This window comes from Symphalangus syndactylus, chromosome 11 (assembly GCF_028878055.3).
Source record: "Symphalangus syndactylus isolate Jambi chromosome 11, NHGRI_mSymSyn1-v2.1_pri, whole genome shotgun sequence".
Lineage (NCBI taxonomy): Eukaryota > Metazoa > Chordata > Mammalia > Primates > Hylobatidae > Symphalangus > Symphalangus syndactylus.
This window is the reverse complement of record NC_072433.2, coordinates 123,299,873-123,316,741: the sequence shown is the minus strand read 5'-3', so window position 1 is coordinate 123,316,741 and position 16,869 is coordinate 123,299,873. Positions and strand designations below refer to the sequence as shown.

The 16,869-nt window shown below is 46.1% G+C and overlaps 1 protein-coding gene across 1 annotated transcript in view; it reads right to left on the bottom strand.

Annotated features, from left to right (window-relative positions):
* Positions 1 to 435: 435 nt before the first annotated feature.
* VAT1L (vesicle amine transport 1 like) overlaps positions 436 to 16,869 on the bottom strand; it is a 195,337-nt gene continuing 178,903 nt past the window's right edge. The window contains exons 8-9 of the mRNA XM_055299635.2: positions 8,571 to 8,654; positions 436 to 2,942 (exon numbers count right to left, since the gene is read on the bottom strand). Of these exons, the coding sequence (XP_055155610.1) occupies positions 2,844 to 2,942; positions 8,571 to 8,654 (183 nt within the window). The 3' untranslated portion in view covers positions 436 to 2,843. The remainder of the gene's footprint in view (positions 2,943 to 8,570; positions 8,655 to 16,869) is intronic.

Sequence of the window (16,869 nt, the reverse complement as noted above, 5' to 3'; positions counted from 1 at the left end):
CTGCCTCAGCCTCTGAATAGCTGGGATTACAGGCGTATACCACCATACCTAGCTACTTCTTGTATTTTTAGTAGAGATGAGGTTTCACCACGTTGGCCAGGTTTTCTCAAACTCCTGAACTCAAGTGATCCACAGGGTCGGCTTCCCAAAGTGCTGGGATTACAGGTATGAGCCACCGTGCCTGGCCCATAGGATGTTTTATATATATATATTTTTAACCTAATGGTTTTACTGTGTAGTTTGAGGGAACCTGAAAGTGGTTTGAAAGGCTTTTCTCCTCTTAACCCCTATTTTCTCCATGTGGTCTTTAGTTTCTCATCTGGAGATGCTCCCATTAGGTTTTTAACTTTTCTTGTTCCAGTTCCCCGTTCATTGCGTATTTAATAGTGCGACTGCTTTTCCAGCAATGATTTATGTGGAATAGCAGATGCCAGGTGAGGTTTTGCTATGCTGAATGCTTTATTTATATTTTTATGTAAACATAATTTACTTTGTAGGCACAATATAACAAAAGCTCTAAAGCCACGAAGACATTAGACAATGTTTCAGTTCACTTCAGTCAAGCTTAAATTACAGAGAAGCCTTCACAGTTCCTTTAAGGCAGACTGAGACATTCTTTACACTTCCTTCAGAAAAAACAATCAAGAGACAGGAAAGAAGGTGCTTAAAATGAGAGTACGTTAAACAATGAACTTGCGTCCCCCGTTCTTCATGGCAGAAATTGGTCTTATTGGTCAAACTCTCGTTTTCTCGTTCTGTATTGTGCAAGGGTTTTCTTTAACCGTCTGGCGTAATTTGTGATTACTGGATTAACTTTGGTTTGGTTTTGTTTAACTAGCAAACTCAAATTTGGTAGGGGTGGTGGGGGAGAGTGCCTTTTTATGCCTCTCCTCTGGACATAACAAAGGCGATATGAATTCTGAATGTGGCTGAGTTCCCACTCCCCTGAGGAAGGAGAGCCCTAATATGGCCAAGGGCTCTTCACTCCTTCAGCTCTGGAAAATGTCATTTCTGCCCAACTTACTAGGAATGCCACTTGGATGACAGTTCTCCCTAAGACCCCCTTTTCATCATGGTTACAGGAGAAACAGTCAATAATATAGCACTTAGCAAAGGTAATAGGGGGATAAATGCCCCATCATCTCTGTAAATGGCCCAGAACTGGAATACTGTGAGTCCTGGAGTAGGAAGTAAAAATCATGTTGGTATCCTCCTTTGGGATACTCTCATCCCTTTGTTCCTCAGATGAAAGCACCCTTTCTTGCCTTCATATTTTACATACACATTCACAATGAGGAGAAACTCTTCAGATAAATATTTGGCATACATAACTCATCATCCTAAGCTTAGGATAGGAAAAAAGAACACGAATGAGGTGACATTTGCTACAAAAGGACTTTGGAAATCAGGTAATTGCTAAGATGCATTCATTCCTACCACTTGCGGAAAGGGTTGGGTCCACCCTAAGGCTTTTTGGTGGAAAAACTGGGCACTGTAAAATCCCTCTGATGTTTTTCAGAACACAAAGTTGGGGTACTAATCCCATGAGTCCTGGTATCTCCAGATTGGTTTGTGAGTGATAGTTAAGCATTTTAGCCAAAAGGACTGGAAGGACGGCGTGAGGAGCTCCCTCTCTTTCTCGAAGGTAACTGTATTCACATCTCAAGCGCAGTCAAATTGCATGGGGGTAGGGTTCCTTAGGAGCTGAAAGATTGAACAAGTTGTGTGAGCAGGTGGCTTGCTCCTTGGTTTCCGAGGAGCAGGGCGCTGCAGATTCTACACCGGGGTTTACATATGGGAGGGGAGGAACTGTACATCTGGCATCAGATGGTGAATATAAACCTTTTGTATCCCTAGAGTATGTTACATGTTGGGACATGCTTTGCAAGGAAGGAGATGCTCCTTGACTTTTCCACCTATGGTCTGCAAGGGAACTCTTCTTTGGGAAATCCATGGTTAAGGTGGTCACTTTCCACCAGGAATTGAAATTTACAGAGTTGGTAATGCAGGTGGCAAGTGTGCAAACACCAGCAATGCTGAGGAATGACTTCTGAATGCATCTCGTATGTGGTGTTTTCTTAAAATTAAATCAGATATGGAGCAGGAAGAATCCTGCTCATGTGATGTGTTTTGGAGGAGAAATCTTCACAGCAGGTCCTCAAACTCATGCTGTTGACCCATTGTCTACTGTGAAAACTCCATAACTGCCTCCCTGTGTTTATGGATAAGAGCCAGTGAAAGGGTCAGACACTGAAGGGGTAGAAGAGAATGGCTCAAACTTTTGACTGTAGTTGTCTCTTAAATGGAGAGGGGAAAAGTACTACTAGGAGAGTTTCTAAATTTGTGGGCTCATGAAAACATCTGGCCTACTCTCTTTCTGCCGGCCAAATTGGCAAGTGTTCTCATCAGAGGCATGGTTGGCCAGCAGCAAAAAAGTGTCACTGGCCTGAAGAATTCTAGGAGTTGGACAGGGCTCTGTGATAACACCTTTCGATTCAAACTTGTCTTTGCCCACGTCTGGTCTCTTAGGCATCGGGCCTGGGGCTTGTATTAATTTGCAAGGCTGTTCTAGAACTGTCAAGAAGAACCCACAGATGGATGGTTTTGATACAGGGGAGAGGGGAATGTGTAATACACAGATAGGAGAGGGACATAATACTGCATGGCATGGGATTGGCACTTCAAAAAACAACAGTGATCAACAGCTTTTTAGCTCAGCTGACTGCAGACAAACACGACACGCACTGGACTACAGCATTTGTTCACTGGGGCACAGAAGAGTTTTCTCAGCCGGGTCCTCGTCTTCCAAACCATCCTTCACATTCTCCCACCTGGGTCCTGGGTTACTGGATAAAGGGCATCCGCTCCTTGTTCTCGCCGTCTCCCTCGTGGTCCTCCTCCTCTTCCCCTGCTTCACTGGTCTCTGTGCTGTCATTGGCCATCTGTAATTCAAAAGAGGATGTTGTTGAGGGCTGTGCAACCCAGCCCCATCATCTCTGAGCATCTGACAGAGTCCCATGGGAGGACTTCTTGGGGGCTAGGAGCTAGGGTTGCTTGTTTCCCTGGAAGGTAGTGCAGGATTAGCTGTCATATGTTGGGCACCCCGAGAGACGGTGCTAAGATAAGGATTTGAATGCCAGTATCTGGAATTTGGGAGATGATCCCAGGACACACCAGCAGGAGAGTGAAGAAATGAGAGCAAAAGGGGGAAGAATCCAATGCAGGGAATGTTAGTAAATTGGTTCCTGTGTGGGCAGTGGGACTTAGTCCTGCTGGGGACCTCTGAGAGACCCTGGGGGGCACATCTTAGAGCTGTCCCTTCTGAGGGAGGAGGAAGCCACGTTATGGCTAAGGGGTGCTCTCAGAGGAGGTGAGTTATCTCCCTGCACCTCACGCAAGTTCTGTGCAAAACTCAATCATGCTCTGGTGACGAGAGTTAGCTCTCAGGCAGAGAGGGGCAGGTGCCCACAAGAGGTGCCCCTGGAGTACAGGGGACCCAAGTGCCAAGGGGAGATGGGAGGGGTATTGAGAGCACTGGCTGCACAGAGCCCCCAGGGTTGAAGTCTTGATGCTGTCACTTACGAAGAGCAGATACAACAACCAGAACAAAGGTGTATTTTGCTTTTTGGTCTCTATTCCCCCACTGCAATATAGTTTCTGAGAACACAGGGATTTTGCCTGACTCTTTTTCTTCTGTTAATCACTGGTACCTGGCATAGTTATGATTACCGCTCTGGGCTTTCATTTCCTCCATTATTACAGTGGCGATAAATCCACCTACCTTATAAATTTGTTTTAAGAAGCAGGTGAAAGAAAATGGAGTAATGTATCTAAAGAGTCTAGCAAAGGGCTGAGCATATGACAGAGGCTCAGAACAAATTAGTTTTGTCCATTAACATCCCCCTACATGATCTGTGCCTCAGATTTCTTTTCTTTTCTTATCCCCTGATCTAGATTGGGCCCCAGATCTCCCAAACTTGAGTCCCTGGCTGCGTCACGGCTTATTCTGACAAACAGGAATTTGGCTCCTGAATCTCAGCTCACCCCATGCTGTCTCACCTGAAGCTGGGTTTTCCCCCTCGGCCACACCATGTGCAGTGCCTTCTCCCTGTAATGTCATTCCTCTACCCTCTCTGCCCGGTTCATCCAGTTCATCCCTATGTTTCCTTTAGGGCTCATCCTGCTTCCTCAAGGAAGCCTTTGCAGAATTCCCTAACTGGAACAATCTCCCTATTACGAGCTTTCATGGCCCAAATACCTCTTCTTTGTCACACTGATTAAGAGTTGCAATGTCCCATTTAAACGAATGGCTCATTGGCGAATGTCCATCTGCCCCTGCCGAACCGTACACACCACGGGAGAGGACCAGGTCTCTGCAGTTTTCTTCCCTACAACTAGGTACGTATGCAACAAGTGCTTTAGGATAATGAAGAACTAACCAACTAAGCTGTCCCTTAGTAATGTATATTATAATACATAGTCACCGATATGCCAATTGGCTCACAGACACTGGTTCTTTTAATCTTCTCTACAACTCTATGAAATAGTCACAATAGTAGTAATTACTGTTGTGAGTTCTGTTCTATAGCAGTGGAAACGGAGACCCTGAGGTGATGGGACCACAGAAGCCGTAAGGGCAGCAGAGGTCAGTAGCCTTCAGGAAAGGCCACCTCTGTTCTCTGGGGCACTGGTCACATGTCCAGGAGTGGGGCAGGGCTGCCCGCTGGGACTGTGGGGTCTGGAGGCAGCAGTTCTGCCTCTGCTCTGACCTCGTGACACATCATAGGGTGAGTTTCGAGTTTGCTTTGGTCCAGCCTCATCAAGAGGAGGCTCTCAGCAGGACAGACTCCACTCTTAGTGCTTCCCAGGAAATTCACTTCTGGTGCTGCCAATAGCAGTCGACTTCCCCTGCCTGGGTGCTGCTCACACGCCTTAGAGCACAGACTATTCTAGAGGAGCAGTATGTGTCCTGCAGCATGCCGGCTGGGCAGATTTGGGGCTGAGTGAGGGCTGAGAGTGGTCATGGCTGGGCGTGGTGGCTCACGCCTGTAACCCCAGCACTTTGGGAGGCCAAGGCGGGCAGATCACCTGCGGTCAGGATTTCAAGACCAACCTGGCCAACATGGTGAAACCCCATCTCTACTAAAAATACAAAAATTAGCCGGGCGTGGTGTGGTGAGCACCTCTAATCCCGGCTACTCTAGAGGCTGTGGCATGAGAATTACTTGAACCCGGAAGGTGAAGGTTGCAGTGAGCTGAGATCACACCACTGCACTCCAGCCTGGGTGACAGAATGAGACTCTGTCTTAAAAAAAAAAAAAAAAAAAGATGGTCATTCTAGTAGGAGAAAGCACCTGCTGAGTGGAGAGTGACACATCCTGTGGAGCCTGGAGCTTGAGTTCTTTCTTCTTCAGTCAGGTGCTAACCCTAAAATGACCTCACTGGATTCCTCCTGCGTCTCCATGTCTTCTGTTTAACCTCACGACATGCTCCCTTTCCTTCAAGTCTGCTTTTCCATCTAGATAGGCCATAGCCTCTTCTCCACCACGTGTTTGCTCCGAATACCCACTCTCTACTGTCTTTTTGTTTCTTTAGGTCCCAGGGATAAAAGCCTTCAGGAGGGCTGGGTACAGTGTCTCATGTCTATAATCCCAGCTCTTTGGGAGGCCAAGGCAGGTGGATCACTTGGGGTCAGGAGTTCAAAACCAGCCTGGCCAACATGGTGAAACCCTGTCTCTACTAAAAATAATAACAAAAAATTAGCTGGGTGTGGTGGCATGTGCCTCTAATTCCAGCTACTCAGGAGACTGAGGTGGGAGGATCGCTTGAACCCAGGAGGCAGAGGTTGCAGTAAGCCGAGATCGTGCCATTGCCCTCAAGCCTGGGTGACAGAGTGAGACTGCATTTCAAAAAAGAAGCCTTCAGGAGGTTCAGAAACAAGGACAATGACATTGTGTGTGGCACGGGCAGATGCTGTGCTTTTACCCTGAAAGGTGGATTTTTCAGCATCTGCTCCGGTAAGAATCCTCGCTTGGTAAGACAGGCCTTCCTATCAGCCGGATGACTTGGCCGCAACTCATGTGTGATGGACACAGGAGCATCCCGGGGTGGGAAATTGGTGCCAACTATTTTGCTTGAAAGCCATAAGCTTCCAGGATGGGCCTAGAGCCTGTCTGCCTTCTCCAAATGAGACTGAAATAGACTTGGTCATATGTTTGAAGACTACAAAGAGGTGTACATGAGACTCAGGATCCAAGTCACTCCCTCCCCTCCCTAACCTTGCCCTCTCATCTGCTGTGAACAGCCCTGGAGCTTAGTATTTAATAAGCTATATTCATGTTGTATCAGTCACTTAACAAGAGGGCGTTTTACATGTTGAAGATGCCCTTCATTGAATGAAATGACTGTCATACCCAAATTACATTATGGTTACAAGTCAAGGAAATATTTTTAAAAATACACACTCCTGGCTGGGTGCGGTGGCTCACGCCTGTAATCCCAGCACTTTGGGAGTCCGAGGTGGGCAGATCGCGAGGTCAGGAGATTGAGACCATCCTGGCTAACATGGTGAAACCCCGTCTCTACTAAAAATACAAAAAAATTAGCCGGGCGTGGTGGCAGGCGCCTGTAGTCCCAGCTACTTGGGAGGCTGGGGTGGTAGAATGGCGTGAACCTGGGAGGTGGACCTTGCAGTGAGCAGAGATCGCGCCACTGCACTCCAGCCTGGGCGACAGAGCGAGACCCCGTCTCAAAAAAAAACAAAAAACTTTACATGAGAGTATGCGAGAAATCTTAGTTCTTTTTTTTTTTTTTTTTTTTAAAGAACTGATGCAGCTTCAAGAATCAACATGTATGTAAACAAAGAAACAAGAAACCCTTCCCAAGAAGTATTTTCTCTATTAAAGATGACCTGGGGGCCGGGCGTGGTGGCTCACACCTGTAATCCCAACACTTTGGGAGGCTGAGGCGGGTGGATCATAATGTCAGGAGTTCGAGACCAGCCTGACCTACATGGTAAAACCCCGTGTCTACTAAACATAAAAAAATTAACTGAGTGTGGTGGCAGGCCCCTATAATCCCAGCTACTCGGGACGCTGCCGCAGGAGAATCATTTGAATCCGGGAGGCGGAGTTTGCAGTGAGCCGAGATTGTGCCATTGCAGTCCAGCCTCGGTGACAGAGTGAAACTCCGTCTCAAAAAAAGATGACCTGGAACTTAGTACATATCAGACAATGCTTTATGAATGCTATTCTGAGAACTTATCAATCTCCACTTTACAGATAGGGGATCAAAGCCGAGTAGTCAAGTAACTTGCCCAGGTCATAAACAGGGGCTCAGGGTTTTGAATCCATGTAGTCGGATGGTCTGTGCACTGACCACACCATTACATACTCCCTCCTCGAGAGGCCCTGGGGAGTACAGGTGGGATGTGAGTTTGACATGCTGTACTCTTGTTGGTATCGCTGGGATATAAGGGTTTTGTTTCGGTAAAAGAAAAAAAAACATCACAGCTGGGTGTGGTAGCTCATGCCTATAATCCCAGCACTTCGGGAGGCCGAGGTAGGCAGATTGCTTGAGCTCAGGGGCTCGAGACCAGTCTAGGCAACATGGTGAGATCCTTTCTCTAAAAATAATAATATTTTTAATTATATTTTGTATTATTTATATTTTAATTATATCATTTTTATTATTTTATTTTATATTATTATTTTTTTTTTGAGACGAAGTCTTATTCTAGTCCCCCAGGCTGGAGTGCAATGGCGCAATCATGGCTCACTGCAATCTCTGCCTCCCAGGTTCAAGCGATTCTCTTGCCTCAGCCTCCCCAGTAGCTGGGATTACAGGCACCTGCCACCACAGCTGGCTGATTTTTGTTATTTTTAGTACAGACGGGGTTTCACCATCTTGGCCAGGCTGGTCTCAAACTCCTGACCTCAGATGATCCACCCGCCTCAGCCTCCCCAAGTGCTGGGATTACAGGCGTGAGCCACCGCGCCCGGCCAATAATAATTATAATTAGCTGGGCGTGGTGGTGCTCTCCTGTAGTCTCAGCTGCTCAAGAGGCTGAGGTGGGAGGATCACTTGAGTCCAGGAGGCGGGGGCTGCAGTGAGTTGAGATAGTGCTACTGCACTCCAGCCTGGGTGACAGAGTGAGACTCACTCTCTCTGAAAGAAAAAAAAAAAAAAAATCGGTGGAACCATCAGGAAGCATCTCGGAAGCAGCTGGCATCATTCTGTTAGGAACATGAATGTGAAATTATTGAAATTTTCCAGGAATTTCTCCCAAGAGCTAGCAGCCGTAATAGACAGGTCTGTTGTTGCTATGCTTTCCTGCCTATGCCTTCAGATTGCTTTCGATATGCTCTCACTGAAGCACTGGCCTTTCCTTTTCAGCATTCATCTCAGTTTGTCATGAATCCCTCATGTGTGAAATCATTTGATTACCCCTGGTCTCCTCCACTAGCCCACAGGCTACCTGTACTTCCTTCTACCCCATCGGTGTCTGCATCTGATTGACCCGTGGTGCTCGCTCTCATGGAACTGAACAGACTCCTCTGCTTTTCACTCACCAGTGGAGTTGGGGTCTTTTCTACATCCAGAATTAACTTGCCAATGTTCCCTCGGTCGTGAATCCGCTGCATGGCCTCCTTCACCTGCGAGAAAAGGTGAGAAACAGAGGTGCTGGTTAGGCGAGGTGTTGCCCAGTTAAAAAGGGGGCCTGGAAAACTCAAACTGTCAAGTGACCACCAGAGGGCGCTGCGGCTCAAGCTTAGTGGCTAACGGGTTGATGTTGGACGTTGGGGGGCAACTACATTCTGGTTGTGCCATTCACACACAGTGATCTTGTGCAAACATCTTCTGGGTCGAAAAAGTGAGGGTGACAGCTCTTGAAATAAGTAGATGAACATTTCTTAAAAGGGTGGGGGAAGGTTCTCTGGAGTTCTCAGAATTACATGTTGCAGGGTGGCAGGGTGCATTAGTCAGATTACATTTTGACCAATAAAGGTATTTTCTGAAGGTCATTTGTGCCCTGCTTACTTCAGTGTTATTTAACTCTGACTCACAGTTGGGCTAAGTTGACCCCGTTACTCAAGGCCGAACTGAACACAGGAAAATTCTCACAATTCTGGTTATTGGGAGGAAATGTCTCTGTCTAAGTGGAGTTTCCCCTCAACACTATAGTATTCTCCCCAGGAGAGAGGGCATCCTGTTTCTTTGCAAATGTTGGAGGCTTGCCAGGCCAACAGGTGTCTCCTGGGACCCTGTGAACCAGCAAGTTTGCAGCAGAATCCAGTTTGCATTTTGAGCATCTCATTCTGTTTCCACGTGGAATTACAACTGTTGAGGTGGGGTTGGGGAGGGAGGCATGAGAGTTAAATGAAATCCAGAAAGGGCAACATGGAGCTTGTGCTTGGTACAGGCCCATGCTCCACATCTCAGTGAAATCTGTGTGGAAATGCAACATCTCTTGATTAAGAAAAAAAAGTTTTAATAGATCTAGCCTAAATATTTTTCCTGAAGTCTCAAATATTTAAAATTTGTGTTCATTCAGTCCAAAAATATTCATTAAGTGTTGCTTCTAGCCTAGATGCTATGGTTAAACAAAATTAAAAAGTAAGTTACAGTATCTGCCTTTGAGGAACTCACCCTGTGGCTGATTGATAGAGCAGTGTTTGCTTGTATGAAAACCGAAGCCTTCTACATATTTGGATAACAACTTGACACAGCTATTAAAATGTTTGTATTCTAATTGCTTTTCTGGAACTTTATCCTAAAGACATAATTTAAATTATGGGGAAAAAAACTTATGACACAAAAGATACTCAATTACAGTATATTGCTTTTTATGGCAAAACATCGAAGCAACTTATATGTCCCCGAGTTAAGGGGATGGCCAAGTAAACAATGACTCTCACATGTATCTACTGAAAGGAAATGATATGTGGCTGTTAAAGAAGGTAAAGATATATACAGCTAATTATAAAGACTACGCAGCAGAATTAAATGTTGTAATATTGCTAAATGAGAACTGACATGCATATTTAAAATGTTTTAATCTCTAGCTCCATAAAAACACACATATACTAAAGTAACTAGAAAGGGCTATGGATATATAATAAAACATCATGTAGAAGAAATGGATGCCTTTTAACTTTAGTGTCTGTCTGGTAACATATTATCAAATCAGTATTTAATATAAATGCACTTTTAAATGCAGTCTTTGGACAACCTGGTAGTGATCAGAATCAACCCATTTTTGGGGGGACAAGGTCTTGCTCTGTTGCCTTGGCTGCAGTAAAGCGGTACAATCACAGATCACTGCAGGTTTGACCTCCTGGTCTCAAGCAGTCCTCCCACCTCAGCCTCCCAAGTAGCTAGGATTACAGGCAAGCGTCACCACGTGCTCAGCTAATTTTTTGCTTTTTTTTTTTTTTTTTTTTAGTAGAGATGTGGTTTTGCCATGTTGCCCAGGCTGCTCATGAACTCTTGGCCTCAAGTGATCCTCCCCTGTTGGCCTCCCCTACGTGCTGAGATGACAGGCATGAGCCACTGTGCCCGGCCCTGATCTCTATTTTTATTTTATTTATTTATTTTTTTTATGTTTTTTTTTTTTTTTTTTTTTTGAGACAGAGTCTCACTCTGTCACCCAGGCTGGAGTGCAATGGTACGATCTCGGCTCACTGCAAGCTCCGCCTGCTGGGTTCACGCCATTCTCCTGCCTCAGCCTCTCCGAGTAGCTGGGACTACAGGCGCCCGCCACCATGCCTGGCTAATATTTTTTGGTATTTTTAGTAGAGACGGGGTTTCACCACGGTCTCGATCTCCTGACCTCGTGATCCGCCCGCCTCGGCCTCCCAAAGTGCTGGGATTACAAGCATAAGCCACTGCGCCCGGCCCTGTGATCTCTGACTAATAGTGTCATATGATTGTTAAATTTCTTGACCCTAATACATAATCCAGTACATCCCTTTTATTTCTGTAGTGAGCTCTGCTTTTCAAAGGGTTTTCACATTTGTTCATAATAGCTACAACCCACTGGGAATGTTCATATATTGTAGCAGACACCTTCTAAAATTGTTGTCAGTCATCCCCATTGCCTGGTACTCATCCCCTCCCTGTGAACGTAGGCTAGACCTACTGACTTGCTTCTAAGCAACAGAACAGAGCAAAAGTGATGATATATCACTTCCAAAATTAGGTAATAAAGGACCGTGACTTCCATCTTGCAGTCTCTCTTTCTCTAACTCTTGATGCTTCTTTGTTCTGATGACTCAAACTGCCATGTTGTGAGCTGCCCTATGGAGAGCTCCACGTGGCAAGAAACTGAGGGCAGACCCCAGCCAACAGTCAGTGAGGGGCAGATACCCTCAGTCCAAATGCCGGTGAGGAACTGAATCCTGCCAACAACCACAGAGAGCTTGGAAGCAGACCCTTCCCCAGTTGAGACCACATCCCCAGCTGACACCTTTGTCAGAGGCATTTGAACCAGAGTAACTCTGTCCTGAGTGAGGGCTAGGAAAATGAGGCTGGGACTTGCTGTGCTACATCCCCAGAGAGTGAGGTATTCCTAGCCTCTAGATGCTCACCCTTAAGGGAACAGATTGATAATGTTTACTAAACAGACCCAGACTTGGGAGTGTCCTGATAACGATATCTCCATACCTTGAGAACAGAGGCATTCCTAATTTTGCTTTAAAGATAATAATATCAGGCCGGGCACAGTGGCTCACGCTTCTAATCCCAGCACTTTGGGAGGCCAGGGCAGGCAGATCACTTGAGGTCAGGAGTTCGAGACCAGCCTGGCCAACATGGGGAAACCTCATCTCTACTAAAAATACAAAAATTAGTTGGTGGTGGTGAGTGCCTGTAATCCCAGCTACTTGGGAAGCTGAGGCAGGAGAATTGCTTGAACCCAGGAGGTGGAGGTTGCAGTGAGCTGAAATTGTGCCACTGTGCTCCAGCCTGGGCGACAGAGCGAGAATGTCTAATAATCATAATAATAATAATATTGATTCTTGCAAAATACAGTAATTAAGAAAATTAATCCTTCATCACAAACCCTTGTAGCAGAGCACATGTCCCTGTGCTTTTTTTTTTATTTTTGAGATGGAGTCTCACTGTGTTGTCCAGGCTGGAGTGCAGTGGCATGATCTTGGCTCACTGCCAGCTCCACCTCCCAGGTTCACGCCATTCTCCAGCCTCAACTTCCCGAGTAGCTGGGACTACAGGAGCCTGCCACCATGCCTAGCTAATTTTTTGTATTTTTAGTAGAGACGGGGTTTCACCGTGTTAGCTAGGATGGTCTTGATCTCCTGACCTTGTAATCCGCCTGCCTTGGCCTGCCAAAGTGCTGGGATTACAGGCTTGACCCACGGCGCCCAGCCCATTGTACCCAGGGTGAATGTGTTCCTCCTCTTACTTTCAGGAACGCCCTACTCTGTCTATGGCGTAGCTATTGTTTCACCACTTGAGTTTCTTAAACTTGTTTTTGCTTTGCACTGTGGACTGGCCCTGAATTCTCACCTGTGTGAGACCTAAGAGCCCTGTCTTGGGGTCTGGATTAGGACTCCTTTCCTGTAACACCCCGACTGCAGCCTTGTGAGAATCAAAGGACCAACTAAGCTGTGCCGAGATTCCCCACTCACAGAAACTGGGAGATCGTAAGTGCCTCTAAGTTTGCTGGGGGTGGGGGAGTTAAATGCAATAATAGATAATATATTCTTATCTCACATACATTATTATTACCTTGCAAAATATATCCCCATTTTACAGATAATGTACCCTGATGCTCAAAAATAGAAGCAATTTACCCAAAGATTACGTAGTTAATTATGACAGAATTGTGGTTGGCACTCAGGGCTGTCAGACTTCAAAACCAAAGCTCTTTCCCAGTTCTGCCTAGTCCGTACTGCTTTGTTTGACTCTCAAAGGCAGAGGAATGAGGTAGGTAGTGTCTCACGTCATGGTTCTCCAGCATTCAGTTATTTATCACCCTGGCAAGTTATTAGCATCTGAAAACTCCTTGGAGACTAGGAACAACTTTTAAGCTCCCTCTCCAGAAAGACAGAGCCCAGAGAAACTGAAAAGCTGTTTTCTCACCAGTTAAAGCTTATTGTGATGCTAGGAGAAAAAGCTCCTTGCAGGGCTGCCTCTAATCTGCATGCTTTTTGGATATTTCTTTCTGAAATGAACTGACTCCTTGAAGTCCCTTATGGAAAGGACGGATAAAGGATTAGCAGTATTTCCAAGAGGCCATTTAAGTAGCCTGACCTCCTAGTCACGCTGTGTGCATTTCTATCCTCTTGTTAGGCTGCTCTTGGAGCCTTTCTCATGACAATGTTGAAGGAAAAAAATGATACCGTTCTTGATTAATTCTTTCTTAGGCCACCGTATGAGGTCCTTTGCATAAGTTGCTTCCTTTTATCCACACACACCAAACCTCTTAGAAGTGTCTGCATCCGTTTCACAGAGGAGAAACCCGATGATAAGCCGAGTTATGCATCATATTGATTAGCTGAGTTAAGCACCACGGTTTCACAGATGCAAAATCCAATGATTAAAACATCCAAGGTTCTTGCCTTTGGTGCCCATCTGAAAGGTGGTGAGAACCGTGGGGGATCTGAGAGGGCAGCTTCCCCTTCCTCTGTTGTCAACATCCCAAACTGCTCTCAACTAACACCTTGGCAAAGCAAAGTCTGACAAAAGAGACATTGCTCCCAAATTACCGTTTATAAGTGGAAGCACCCCATCGGGGGTGACAGTGCCCAGAAGATGGTGGTGATGGGCTCCAGAAAGCTCAGTAGCATGTGGGAGACTTGTCTTCTCCGTTGGGACCAGCAGAGGTACTTTTTTTTTTTTTAAATAGTCTTCTGCTTAAAACCTTTCCCCATTGTATTCAAGAGAACTGTCTAGTAGACCTGCATTGCCTAATACTATAGCCACTAGTCAGTATGGCAAGTGAGCATTTGAAATTTGGCTAGTAAAAATTGCCATGTGCTGTCAGTGTAAAATTCACACCAGACGTCACAGACTTAATCATCATAAAAAAGAATCTAAACTATTTCAGCAAGAATTGTTGACATTTATTACGTGTTGAAACAACAATTATTAAAATTAGCTTTCAGTAATTTTGAAAATATGGCTAGAAACTAGAAAATTTAAAACCCTGCATGTGGCTCACGTAATTCTGCTGAGCAGCACTGGAATACATGTTTCTGGAGCTGGTAACTGTGGCCTTTTCTGGCTTTGTTGCTTTCCTTCACCTCTTATCACACCCTCATGTCCACCACTTGCGATGTATCTGAAGTTCACTGGGCTCTCTGCGCTGTGTCTCTGTTCGTCCTGGGTCCCTTCCTGGGGTGCCCTGGTCCTGAGCTACCTTGGATTTGTCTTGTTGTTGTTGACTTGGATGTGAGCTCTTCTAAGTATTTGCCCTTCACCCCCAACCTCACAGTCTCGCCCAAGCACTTCTCCCTTCACACCTCAGTTGGTTAGTGATGTCAACCCTGTCCCAGCCTTGTAAGTTACACATCAGCCTCTCCTCTCCTTTGCAAATCAGCAGAACAGTGCCATCTAAAAGAAATAAAAAGCGAACCACAAATGTAGCTAAAGTTTTTCTAATTAACCATGTCAACAAATGTAAAAAGAAACTGGTGAAATTAATTTTAAGGTATTTTCTTTAACCAAATATATCCAACATGTTATTTCAATATATACTCAATATAATGAAGTAATAATTTACACTTTGTTGGTGGGGACTGTTTGGACTCTAGGGTGTATTTTACACTGAGAGTAAATCTCAATTCAGATGAGCCACACTTGAAGTCCTCATTGGCCTGCCATAGCTCATAGCTACCATATTGGGGATTGCAGCTCTATATGGGCAGGACAATGGTATCTACCTCAGAGTCCAGAGTGCAAAAGGACATCTGTTACACAATGGCTTCCAGGATGAATGAATGAATGAAAAAGTGGATATGTGGGGAAAGTGAGATGTCACGTGGCTGAGCCTCACCTAGAGGTGTTTGTCCTGCATTCCCCACATCCTAGAGCCCCTGGCCTGGGCAGCTATCTCTTGGTGGTCTGCTCAGTGCAGCCTGGGTGGCCCAGCAGAGTCTGTTCATAATCAGGACCATGGTCCCACACCCAGTCTGGGACGCCACTGCCAGCTGCGTGGCTGGCCATATCTGGTCTCGGCAGCTGGATTTTCCAGGGCTGGGATTCTGGACTTACTCAGGCCATCTCCAACAGAGCTGGTTTCCCATCCAGAGAGTGGAGGGAGGAAATCTGAGTCATGTCATTGAAGCACCTCAAGATGCCAACATTCTAAGCTCAAAGGACATCTGGACTTTCTCTGACATTCCTGGTGTCTGGGAGGCCAATTTGACAGCATCCCAAGTGGATGGTGGCAGGAGGCAGTGGGAATATTCCAGGGCTGAATCCTGGCTCTGCTTTGAGTTGGTAATATCATTCCAACAACTGGCTTCCTCTCTCTGTATCTCATCTTATGTGAATGATAACAGCTATACTACACATTCATTCACTCATTCATTCATTTGTTCAGTCACTCAACAGAACCAAAGCCCTGGGCCACGAGATGGGTTAAACAGATGTTCTCTGTCTGTCCTAGGGGGAATCACAGTTTCCCTTATTAAATAGGCTCATCATAATCATAAAAAAAAGTGCTACAGCCGGGCGGGGTGGCCTGTAATCCCAGCACTTTGGGAGGCCCAGGCAGGCGGATCACCTGAGGGTTGGGAGTTCAAGGCCAGCCTGACCAACATGGAGAAACCCTGTCTCTACTAAAAATACAAAATTAGCCGGGCATGGTGGTGCATGCCTGTAATCCCAGCTACTCGGAAGGCTGAGGCAGGAGAATTGCTTGAACCGGGGAGGCGGAGGTTGCGGTGAGCTGAGATTATGCCATTGAACTCCAGCCTGGGCAACAAGGGCAAAACTCCATCTCAAAAAAAAAAAAAAAAAAAAAAAAAGTGCTACAAAGGGAGTGAGCAGTGTTCCACGATGGAGACTAGGTGGTGAGGGGTTGGGGGAGAGTGACCCAGTTAAACAAGATCCCTGGGGAAAGCAGACAGAATGACCTCACACTCCCAAGCCATCCATTCCCTAATCTCCAGAACCCGAGGATGTGTTTGTTACCTGACATGGCAAAGGGACTTTGTAGAAGTGAGTAAGCTAAAAATCTGAGGTGGGGGATTATCCTGGATTATCTGGGGGCTCCCATGGAACCACAATGATTCTTGCAAGAGGGAGGCAGGAGGGTTTGGATCAGAGAGCAGGTGATGGGACAAGGGAAGCAGAGTTTGGAGTGATGCCCTTGCTGGAGGGACCGTGAAGCAAGAAAAATGCACGTGGCCTCTAGAAGCTACAGAAGGGAAGGAGGCCGGGCGCGGTGGCTCACGCTTGTAATCCCAGCACTTTGGGAGGCCGAGGCGGGCGGATCACGAGGTCAGGAGATCGAGACCACGGTGAAACCCCATCTCTACTAAAAATACAAAAAATTAGCCGGGCGTGGTGGCGGGCGCCTGTAGTCCCAGCTACTCGGAGAGGCTGAGGCAGGAGAATGGCGTGAACCCGGGAGGCGGAGCTTGCAGTGAGCCGAGATTGCGCCACTGCACTCCAGCCTGGGCGACAGAGCGAGACTCCGTCTCAAAAAAAAAAAAAAAAAAAAAAAAAAAAAAAAAAAAGAAGGGAAGGAAATAAATTCTCCCCTAGAGCCTCCATGAGGAATGCAGCCCTACTGACACCTTGGTTCTTGGGCTTTCAGAATTGTAAGGTAATACTTTTATGTTATTTAAGCCACTACGTTGAACAGCAAAGTACAGGACAGCAAAGTCATTTGAACAGCAG